The sequence below is a fragment of the Sprattus sprattus genome (genome assembly GCF_963457725.1).
Source record: "Sprattus sprattus genome assembly, chromosome: 7".
NCBI classification, from domain to species: Eukaryota; Metazoa; Chordata; class Actinopteri; order Clupeiformes; family Clupeidae; genus Sprattus; species Sprattus sprattus.
The window spans coordinates 23127530-23139577 of record NC_137926.1 but is presented as its reverse complement, the minus strand read 5'-3'; the positions used below and the strand labels follow the sequence as shown (position 1 = coordinate 23139577).

Genomic DNA, 12048 nt, shown 5'->3' with positions numbered 1-12048 from the left:
GGTCACTGTGGCCCTTCATCAACAGTGCTGTTTATGCGATGACAGGGCAAAATTAGACACACAAGTCCTGTCACACAATAGCCAGTACCAATGCACCTTCCAGCTGGATCTCCACAACTCTCTATGAACTCGAATCAGAAACAAAGGTACACAGAACCAAAATAGAAGGTTCTAAGCAAGTTCTAAACAGAACGTTTCAGAGTTCTTCTTTATAATTACAATGGCTCAAAGTAAAACCTTTAGATTTTCCCAGTAAACAAAATCCAAACAGCTCTGGGAGTTTTTTTAAGCCTTTTTGAAGAGCTTTCCCACACTGGGCAGGGCCGCAGTTAACGTATAGGCATGAAAAGAGGCCTTAAGACAACATCATCTGTCAAATGATTCATGACACCTGCTGAGTGAGATCGGGACCTGTTTAACCAACTCACTGTTGTCAGTCTCTGCTGGTCTGATGAGTTTGTAGAACCGAAAGAGAAAGGGGAATGGGGATGAGAACCAGCATAAGAATGAGCCTGGCTCATGTCCTGTCCTGTTCTGTCCTGTCCCCTTGGAGTAGGAGACCCCCAATCTGCTCCTGTCCTTTAATGTAGGCTATCGCCAAAGGCAGGGTATCTGTTGTCCATGTGTCTGTATGGCCGTTAGCTGATTGTTAATTCATTAGCCTCTATCTTAGTGAATGTGTGACATATGGTGTGCCTTCACGCTGGGGGATGAGTATCCTACTGCTGCAGGGGTAAGCTGTGATCCCCAGCCATAAAAAGAGCCTAAGGACCAGCTCAAAGCAAGCTGACAGCCTGACTGAGAGACAGCAGAAGAGTGTATAATGTACCTTAGGGCAGCTGTCTATTTATAGTTTTCACCAGCCTTGCTACTTTTTCATACCGTCATTCCACCTTGACAGTTCACTGGGGGTAAACAGTTTATAACAGTATTTGTGTTTATTTTATTTTTTTAAACGTAAAAGCTGAGCTGCCTGGTGATAGAATTGTAGAATGTATGACATTGTCTAGCCTACAATGCTGTGTGCAGTTAACCTACTTAGACAAGCCTTATGGACCATAGAATAATGAATAAGAAATCATCTCAAGATAAAATGAAATGTGGTAATATTTTCATGATTTCATATCTAGTCATATTTAATGTATTAACTAGGTGATCTATAGAGCAGAAATTACCTTATTTGAACAAAACTGCGTTAGCCATCATGACATGCACTGTAAATTCTGAGAGTACACAGGGTCACCAGTGTGGAAATTGAGCGCTAGCAAAACGCGGAGACAGCTCCTTGTTGGAGAGTTAAAAAAAACACCCTTTGTTTATTTTAATACTTCTCCACTTCCTCCATGTCGCAGAACACACAACAATCACCCTCAAATGCACTTCCAAATAGTTCTTCTGTTGGCTAAGCTGCCTCCATATCAGTTTAAAGAGGAGTATCTGTACTTTTGAAGGTATTGAATATCATACCTTTGGAATTTCTAAATACAGTGATACCACCCAAGCCTAATTACCAGTTAGTTACTGACCCCACACCTAACAGAGAAAAGGCTCCTTCAAACGTAACGCAGAGAAGGTTAATGTGGACTCTGTAATAAACAGTGTTAAAAAGTTCTGCATCCTTCAATGCTGTGTGAGGATAATAAGAGTAGTTTGTATATATACACAAACACACACACACACACACACACACACACACACACACACACACACAGACACACACACACACACACACACACACACACAGAGTCCTTCAGTGCCCGCCTATGACGAAATCTTCAATGGACCAAATGCGGAGCCATGGGGGACCTCGACCATTATCAGTAATGTGAATGCAATGGGGGTTGAAGTGGGGGGTTTAATCCAGCCCATCTATTAATCCCCCTCTCTCCCTCCTCTCTTTTCTTCCTTTGCCTCCTCTGTTTCGACTACTCTAAGCTGTGATGTTGGGGGGGGGGGGGGGGGTTGTTGCGTTGCAGGCGGTCTGCACGTGCCCGGCCTACGCTCTGCCAATGGCCACACAAAAGGAGCCTGGGGGGGGTGGGTGGGTGGGAGAGCAGCGGTGGAGGGGGTGGAGTGCCGGGGGCTAGTGAGTGGATGATGTCATGCTCAGCCAATAACAAAGAGTCTGAAGCGTCCACCCCAGCGCTCCAGTCTTTATCCAGGCTTGCATTAAACACGGGCATTATCCTCTTTACTCAGCAAGATAATACAAGCCTGCCCGCCTGCCTGCCGCTCCAAGAGAAAAGAGAAGTAGGAAGAAAGAGGGAAGGAATAGAGAGGTGGTGGTAGTGGGGAGGGGGGCTGTCTTGAGAAGTCACAGGGAGACAGGAAATGATAGAGTAATGAGTGGAGAGGAGTACAGAAGATAGGGAGGGAGAGAGCAGAGAGGTAGTGATCAGTGGCAACAGACAATGGGTACCTTCCACAGACTGAGACCCAGAAGCAAAAATAATCATTCTGCTCTCTTTTAACAGATAAACACACACAAACATACATTGCATGCTTTGACCACATCCTGAAGTCTGTCTTTCGTTATCAGCTCATCTATTAAGAGAGGTGGTTGTGCAAGAGCCCCGAAAGGTTAATTGGAAACAGCTCACCATGATGGGAAAAGAGAGATGGGAGGTGATGGGAACACAACAAGAGAGGAATAAAATTAGTGGTTCTGTGAGAAAATCCCCCGGCAACAACATTCGTGGAAGCCGTAGCCAGAGCAGGTGAAGAGAAAGAGGAACCGAGTCAGATGTCCGACTGCTTGTGAACCTGAGGCTGAAGAGAGAGCTGTGTGGAGGAAGGGCTGCTGTCGTTTGGCAGCTGTGTTTTATTGCTATCCATCTGCTTTAATGAGGGGTGACCTCCACCTGCTGTGGCAGGGGGGAAACATCTACCAGAGAAACACACACACACATAAGCACACACACATAAGCGCACACACAAAGGACACACACACACATTCACAGTGCCTGATCCTTGCACCAGATCCGCATGCATGGTAGGTCAGGCGTTCATGCCTGAAATTGAATATGAGGAACTAGCAAAATTAGTTTTATGAAGCGCCAATCAAACCGTCACTCACAGAGGCAGTGTGCGACATGATTGCCCCTCTCCTGACGGGCACATAGCGAGTCATGTGGTGCAGTGATGGAGAGATGAGCCAAGAACCACTAAAGACTGTGGGGAGAGGGGAAGCATCCTGTTTCAGACATGAGCGTGTGTATGTATGTGTCTGTGTGTGTGTTTACATATGTGTGGTTATGAGAGACCCATATGTAAAGCATGTGTGTGTGCGTCATACAGAATAAGCCTGTTTGTGTGTGTGTGTGTGTGTGTGTGTGTGTGTGTGTGTTTGTGTGTGCACATGTGTGCATGTCTTCTCCACAGCTGGGGCTCACACGCATCACTGCTTGGGTTTCCCCCTTCCTTCAGTTTCACCCACTGACTAAAAATACGGGACTTTCACATGCCGGGGCGTTAGGAAAAAAATCTGTCCCATTCCCGGAGAAGTCATGGAAAACGACTGACTCCTGTTTCACAGTCACTGATAAGCCATAAACCTTCAGTGCTATGCACCCCCCCAACCCCCCCGCCACAAACACACACAGACAACCATGTCATCCAAATATAGCAGCAGTAGCGGTAGCTAGATCAAGTGCTGCTTCTGGGGCCCACAATCAAACTGCAAAGCCCTTCGTGGGTCGTTAAAGGGGGAGATGGAGCTGCAGCGGGGTGAGGGGGTATCTAAAACGGCGGCAAGGATTAACCATGAGTACTCTTTTAAACGGAAAGTAACAACAGAAAAAGTATCATCATGCATACTGTATGTGAAGGTGTATGGTCGCGTGAGCAGAGTTGCACAGTATGTGTGTGTATTTGTGCGTGTGAGGTTTTGGGTTTTTATTGGGGGGGGGGGGGGGGGTAGAAGGCCAAATAAATGAGCGTCCATGTTTTGATGGATGTTGACACCCAGGTGATGTGTGGTCATGCTGAATTGCAGGAAGGGTTGTGAAGTCAGCTATTTAGAGCCAGCGGTTACATGCACGTTTGAGTCTCCCTGCACAAGTGCAGATATTCTGAGCGCTTGGGGCCAAACTACTCCTAAACATGAAGCACAAACCATAGCAACCATGCTACACCGTCAAGTACTTGCATTACCTATCTATATCAAACTGAGATCAGATCCACGCCTTTGACTAGTCGTTCACTGTTCACTTTAACTTGCTGACCTTCTGCTTGCACTGAGCCGTACATTTAGCTTACCACGTTAGTCTTCACACCATCAGCATTGACTTATGGCTCTTAGACTGAATCTGAAATCTTCAGATCAACACTAATCCTCAATTTCCGTGGAGCTGTTAGGACGCCTATGCACCATGCGGCCATCCTGACAAGAAAGATCAGCGACCTTAGCAGTGGCCTTACCTTGACCTTCCCGTTGGGCTGCAACAGCTCGGTGACGGACACCTTGTCCTGCTGCAGCCTCCTCTTCACCAGCTTGGAGCAGCAGACGTTGATGGCGCCCTGCACGTGCGAGGCGTTGTACTCAGAGAAGGTGCGGCTGTCGATGACCAGCAGGCGCCCGGCCCCACGCTGCAGCAGCCCTGCCAGACGCTTGATGTCCATGGGCGACCGGCGGCCATGTTTCTCCCCAGCCATGCTGCTGTGCTGGTGCTGCTTTCGCTGCTCCTCACAGGGGCGTCTGGGGGCCAGATGTCAGGGGGTGGGAGAGGGACGATAATCGCTCCCAGAAGAAGATGGGGAGGGGGAGAGGGTGAGGTCCGATCACTGAGGAGATGAGAGGATGAGGCTCAGGATAGCCATGGCTTCTGCTGTGGGACAGACAGAGAAAGACAAGGAGTTAGACAGCGTGACCAAAAGTGTGAAAGCGGTTACTTCAACACCTCAAAGCTTCCAAACATCTGCTTCTGCACCTGCACCTTACATCTGCATGTGATACTCGATCATTGGTAATAGTCAGATCTTGGCAGCACGCAACTGTGTGCTTGCAGAGTAACACCACCACACACTCTCATCCAACGGAGGATTCAAAGACTGGAAGCCATGCTGACTGACTCAACTGGAGCACAGAAAGATTAAAAAAGTTACAATCATGCATTAAAAAAAAGAAGGAAGTAGGTGGACAAGTGTACCGGCGGACAAAAGTGCCGCTCAACTGCTTTCTATAATTAGCTCAGAGAATCTGGACACAAGCACATTTGGGAGTGTGTGTGTGTGTCTGTGCCTAAGTCAGATACAGTATAATTGCATTTTTGTATTGGCTTTGATTAAACTGGGAAGCAGAGCAGTTACATGCATATGTGTATAAATGTGTCACTGTGTGTGTGTGTGTGTGTGTGTGTGTCTGTGTGTGTGTCTGTGTGTGTGTCTGTGTGTGTGTCTGTGTGTGTGTCTGTGTGTGTGTCTGTGTCAAAGTACTGTACAAAAGAGAGCTCAGGAGCAGGACTGTGCATTGATGTAAGTATTGCACAACATCTGCTGTCCCAGCAAAGCTTTAATGGCTTGATGGAGTACCTCATATGAGCTATACGATACAGTGTCCTTCATCCAGTTCTTAAACAACACACTGGCAACTCTCATACACCAACACACACACACACACACACAAACACACACACACACACAAATCCACCTGTATAACCGCAAACACGACACCATCATACCCAAACACAGGTAAACAAGTCCACATTTTTGCTAAAACTGCTTCACTAAACTACAAGCTAAAGCAGATGTAGATAAAATGTAGTCTGTAGCCTCCACTAATGCATCTCCAGGTTTCACAAAATTACAATACCATGCAATGTCATGCTGCAAAAGAGTCTCAAAATGGGCTTCGTGCTTAAGAGCGGCTAACTCTTTGGCCCTGCGGGCGGTCTTGTGTTCAGAGACCAGGGTCAAAGTGCTGAAAATGCTCACTCATTGCTGACCATACAGGAAAGCACTCTAACTCTGCAGACCTGCTCTGTGTGTGTGCACCCAGGCCTACATGTGTGTGATTGCTGTAGCAGGCCCACCACCTGACACTGCGCACTGCCCCATCTCACTGACCCAGGAGCTGTTCTATAGGGGTGTCCACTGACAGACTCCAGCTGAACAAGATAGACTGAAGAGCGGAGCTGCTGGATATATGCAGCCTTCGAAAATCATGAGCAATTCCTTCATAGCTGGTCTATAATTGTGCTTAACACTCCCATCCTGTTCTTAAGCAATTTGATCATAGACCCAGCAGAGGTGCCTTCAGCCTCCGTCCAGGCCTCTATCCTGCTCTATTTGTAATGTGCCACACGCAAGTAGTAATAAAAAATACATGGACCTGGCTCAGCCAGCCGCGGTCTCCCTTACTAATGGAGGCTTAACCACACCAACAGGGGAAAGTGCTGGGAGTCGGCATAGGCTTTCCCTGATACCGGCTGGCTCAACACCGAATAGCCTCTTCATCATCATAATCATCATCATCATCATCATCATCACCTGCCTGTTCCAGGCGGCGGTGAAGCTGTGTGTGAGAAACACACTGTTCCTTTCTTCACACATCTACTGTGGAGGAGTGATGGCACTTCATCCTTGCCCACCTACGCTCTTATCTTTCCTCAGGAGTGTATTAGCGGTGTTCAGAACATCAGTGTTGTGCGTTCTCACCCTCTCAGCCTTCTCCCAAAGGGAGGCTGTTGGTGCTGAGGCTGGATGAAGGACAAGATAACATGTTTGGTGTTGAGTGTGTGTGTGTGTGTGTGTGTGTGTGTGTGTGTGTGTGTGTGTGTGTGTGTGTGTGTGTGTGTGTGTGTGTGTGTGTGTGTGTGTGTGTGTGTGTGTGTGTGTGTGTGTGTGTGTGTGTGTGTGTGTGTGTGTGTGTGTGTGTGAGCACCTGAGGCAGTAGGCGAGTCATTTCTGCTGAGAGTAGAGAGAGTGGGGCAGGAGCCTAGCAGCTCAGCCAAGTCCACACAAGGAGTGGGAAAGAGAGAAGAAGAGAGAAAGAGAGAGAGAGAGAGAGAGAGAGAGAGAGAGAGAGAGAAGAAGGGAGAGAGAGGAAGGCAGAGGAAGAGAGAGAAAGAGAGGGGGAGATCCATGGAGATGAAGCCCCAGAGGGATGGGGAGAGGACCAGTAAAACTCTCCCTCACACCACAGTGACAAACACACAGTATGCAACCATAAACACTGTTGTCAAAGCTAGAAATGTGCTGAATCATGATTATGTGTGCAATGTGTCTGTGTGTCTGTGTGTCTGTGTGTCTGTGTGTCTGTGTGTCTGTGTGTCTGTGTGTCTGTGTGTCTGTCTGTGTGTTTGCGTGTGTGTGTGTGTTTGCGTGTGCGAGCCGTTGTGTGTGCATCTGCATGTGTAACATTTGTATTCTCACATCTACACGTCACCTCATTGCTGCAGCCAGACATACTGTTAGAAAGCTGCCTAGTAACAGCCAGGAGCAAGTGAAAACACTCACACACACACGCACATACACACACAGACACTCCTCTGAACACACAGCATTTCTTATATGCACCTCTTTTGTTGGATTTAGCAGTCTATTTCAGTAAGATGAACATACAATCACATCACAAATCACACTCCCGGTCACACTAATGCCATCACGGCTGTAGCCACCGATATGAAATCACCACAAGATGTTAGGACAATGACAAATGAAAAGAAACACTGTGAGACAGAGACAGAGGGAGCTGAAACAACCTCACCTCAGCTAGCACCTAGCACAGCCTCTCCACATTCCACACAGATCGATACAACAAGCATCCCCCGTGACTGTGTGAAGCCCTATGTTAAGAGACGGGGAGGTTGTTAAGAGTGTTTGATACCTTGTCTGTGTGATATCTTCTCCTGGTCTAGAGAGTCTTTAGCTAAGCCTCGCCAACCTCGCTAGGCTGACGATCTTGGTAGACCTACCCCAAGTCTGTCTGGTCCAGCCCGGTCTAAAAGGCATCTCGTCCACCCCTGCCCCTGAGCTACGAGCCTTGATGAACCAGCCAGTTGGCTCAGAGCACCAGGGTGACGGTAGCTGCTGCCTGAGACTGAAGAGGTGCTCTAGGACTCCTGAGATAGACCCACTCTCACATACACAAAGAAGCACACGCAAGCACAAGCACACACACACACTCAAGCACGCACACACGCATGCGCACACCGTGGATAGTGAGGGTTTTATTTGCCGTGCAGTTCACAAACAAAGGAAAGGGGGCCCATCCATATTTAGAAATAAGTTCTTATTGTTCCTGGGTCTGTCTGATGTGTTTCTGAGGAACTGTGCATATGGAAATGTGTGTTTCTCAGCATACAGAGAAAGAGTGAAAGAGAGAAACAGAAAAGGGCTCCGCTACAAGCATGTGACAAGAAATACACAATGGCGATAGCCTGACTGGATTAAATTCTGAGGTTGCCATGGCAACACTCCAGCTCCACCATGATGGGCATGAGGTCTGTGTCTGTGGATGCTGCGGAGTCTGGCACCACTGCTGCAACCGCTCCACTTCAAATAAAGAGTTAAACTGGGTGAGACTATAAGGCAGCTGCCCTACTTTGTAAACACTGCCCAGTGTTGATTTGGAACACGGCTGATAAGAAACTGCCATGAATTTCTAATACACTACACAGACCAAGGACAAGTCAGTGCCATTCTGGATTAATGTTCATCAGCTCAACTTTTAGTGACCCAGTCACAGGGCAGAACATAAGCAATCATCTATGTGTGACACACTAGGCTGGGGAGACAAAACAATGAATATGAATCAGAAAGATAAAGGAGAGAGGTGAGATCATGTAGGTTACCCATTAACGCATTAACTGCAGATGCCTGAGAGTTATAGCCTGCAGACTCGTTCTCTGTTAATACAGCTACCGACAAAAGGCCCAGGTGAATTAATGCACAGCTACCCTCTCAACATCGTAAGACCAGAGGATGCGCCTTTCTAAACACCGATAGTGTTCAGTTAGTACTGACCTGAAAAGGAGGCACAAGGCTTTATCCTCTGAGATTTCTGGCCTCAAATGGATGGCCAAATATGGGTCAACTTGGAATAAAGCGCATGTCACTGTAGGTCAGACATTCACATCTCTTCCCTCCAATATGCCCAGATGGTAAAATTACCTTTACAAACTCTGCCAAGTAAAAGTTGTGGGTAGAGACTAATTCGCCTGAGCCAGGTCAGCCACTCAGATTAGCCCATGGGCCTTAGCCGGATCCATATTCCCATCCAACGTGACACCATTAATCTCTCTCTCTTATCTAATCTATTCTGTTCTCTTCTCTCTGTATATTTCTGTGTAACACTCTCAACTGTGGACACTCAATAAGATCATCAGATCAACAACAAGAATACATTTATTTGTTGATATGTGTGGAGGTTAGTAAAACGTTTGAAGAATGATGATGTTGACTCAGTCAGCTATATCTGCAGTTTTTTGCACAGTAAACGCAGTCTCACGTGCAATCTACTACTAAAACAATAGTGTGCAGAGGCATATATGGATAAAACAGTTTTTCACGATTAAGACAACATAAAGGTTGTTGCCATCCTTGAGCATCAAGCCTGATGCCAATGTGGCTTGACTGAATGCCAGGTTGTCCATGGTGACGTGATGCACCTAGCTCTAAAACGCGGTTGAAAATCATCTTTATTTTCTATGTAAACTAATAATTTGGCTCCGAAAAACTAACAAGCAATCTGAATGTTATTAATCTTTTGTTATGATGTTATTATAGTTGACGCAATAATGGCTTTGAATGCATAGCATACAATGCAGTCTGTTGACACCACAACACAGAGTAGGCTACATTTGGGAACACCGCGCAGTGTGAAGGAGAACATAAAGAATATTCGTCAAAACCAATCTCCGTTAAAATCTGTTAAATCATACTTATGATGACTGCGGTGTTTAAATGACAGCTCACACCATCTGACGGGCGTTTTAATGCACAGGCAATAGCGTCCACCGTTCTAGATTTTGATCATGTCACTCAGTAAATGAATGAAAGACTCAGTGCTTACCAAAAGGTTTTCAGTGAATATTTGGTCTCCACTGGATTTTGATGAGAGGCATTAATGTAAGAGTATATATTATTGCCCTAGGTATAGTCCAGTGATTATGTATTCCATCATAGCGCTGCGGTGGAGCGAAGAAGCGGATTCGGTGGGTTCGACTAGTGGTTGTTGAGAGCGTGGAGGCAAGCACGCTACAGAAAAAATGCTAACGTACTAGCATCTAAGTGAGGATTTAATCTTAAAACCAACCGACGACACGACAATAACCCTACCATTTCAGAAACACGTTAGGTGGCCAAGCAAAATGACAAAGAGGTACACTCACCTCAACCTTCACAGTCCACGGAATTACTCAGCTAACCTCCCAATGTGACAGCGGACTCCGATACGGGATAGCCATTCGCCAGTGAGTGTCACTGTTTACGAATCATAGAGTTGCGGTGCCATTGGCCAGGTTGTCCAGATGAGCGCATTCTACTGACAGTGAGATCTTCACTGTGCGAAATAATACCCGGTAGACCTACATACGACGCACATGTAAGGACCCCGGTTGCTTGAAGTGATTCCGTATGTGGGCCAACCCGCGTATTTTAATTTAGAAAAAGACGTTGTCTGCATTTAAAAGGTATTCGCAGTTCGGGGGTAACACAGAAGGTGCACTAAAAATGAACTAAGGATGAGGTCATGGTTCAGGGGGGAAAATGCCTGACGTCACCCTCGACCAATGAGAGCCAGCGGCTCAGGGGTTAGCTGACGTCAGCCCTCTGATCCCTAGATTAAAGAGACACAAGGATTTCAGAGTCTGTAGTTACTGAGTCTAGCTGATAGTCGCTGGTGTGCCCCAGTATGGTTGTTGTGGGTCAACTCACCTATGATTTGCCTTTGAATATAAGAGACCTGCTCAGTGTGACTGAAGTGGGTCAATGACAATTCGGTCGAGGAAAAAACAAAACATTAAAAAAATAATACACTGCCGGGGTTGCATGACCTACAAGTAGCCCAAATGTGTGTACACAAATGAAAACGAATTTGGACAGTGTATAACAGTTCTTTTTAAATAAATGAATGTGAGGCTTTAGACATTAGATTAATAAAGATATAATTTAAACGTCCGAAAAAAAATGTGGTTCTGCTTGAAAGACAAATTGATATTGAGAACTCGAACGTCATCTGGCGGTGGCCCAATGAAAGAAGGCCTCCATAGTGCGAGTTAGCCTATAATTTGTGGTGCAAATCAACAAAACGAAAATAAACAAAAAAGAATAAAAGAAAACTACTCTATGAAATGCAGTTCAATGCTGTTTTTGTATTGTGAAACAGGAATATGTATGTATTACTTATACATATGTATGCATTACTTATTCTGATGGATGGGAGATTTCAGGTGTTGTAAATACTGCCATCTACTGCCCAAATATAGAGGTACAATATTGGCTTTTTAGAGAAATGTCTAGTTTCATTCAAAAGTTTCGATATACCACATTTCTATACCTCCAGATTTATTACATAAAGGTAAACATGCATTTGCATGTAATCATTATTGTTTTGTCTAATATTAGTTGGGTCTATGTAAAGTGTCATTTAAAGTGTAAGTGCACCCTAAAAACATTTATGAGCTGTAAACTTAATTATATGTTTGTGATGAAACACATCAATCCTGATTTAACTATTGACAAAATTCACATTTTTATAAAAATGTGTTGAAAATGGCTCAACACACTACTGTTTAAAGTCATCCTGAACTTTGTAAGGCCAATGCTGATGTAGAGTCTTTACTTCATGGTATTTATAGTGGGTGGAGTAAGGCTCAGAGCTTGGGTTGAACTACACTTTTGTAGAATGATCTCCTTTGTGGTAAAGACCATAATACAAGTGTGAAGGAAAAAAATCATGTCCATCGCTGTTTTGAGGATATTCACATTTATTTAGCTACCATCAAACACCAAACACCAGGCTACTGTTCATCAATACATACTAGCCACAATATCCTCTGCAACATAGTCAGTAAACAACAGTGGCTGACGCCCCAGAAATATCTTAGT

The 12048-nt window shown here is 45.6% G+C and overlaps 1 protein-coding gene across 2 annotated transcripts in view; it reads right to left on the bottom strand.

The window, feature by feature from the left end:
* dusp8a (dual specificity phosphatase 8a) overlaps nt 1-10652 on the bottom strand; it is a 40886-nt gene extending 30234 nt beyond the window's left edge. Inside the window, exons 1-2 of one of the 2 annotated variants that reach the window (XM_080841586.1) lie at nt 10332-10652; nt 4420-4826 (exon numbers count right to left, since the gene is read on the bottom strand). In XM_080841586.1, coding sequence (XP_080697712.1) covers nt 4420-4653 — 234 coding nt within the window. In that variant the 5' untranslated portion in view covers nt 4654-4826; nt 10332-10652. Of the gene's footprint in view, nt 1-4419; nt 4827-10012; nt 10105-10331 lie in introns of those variants that run through there. The other variant, XM_080841587.1, reaches the window with a different exon arrangement.
* Nucleotides 10653-12048: the final 1396 nt, after the last annotated feature.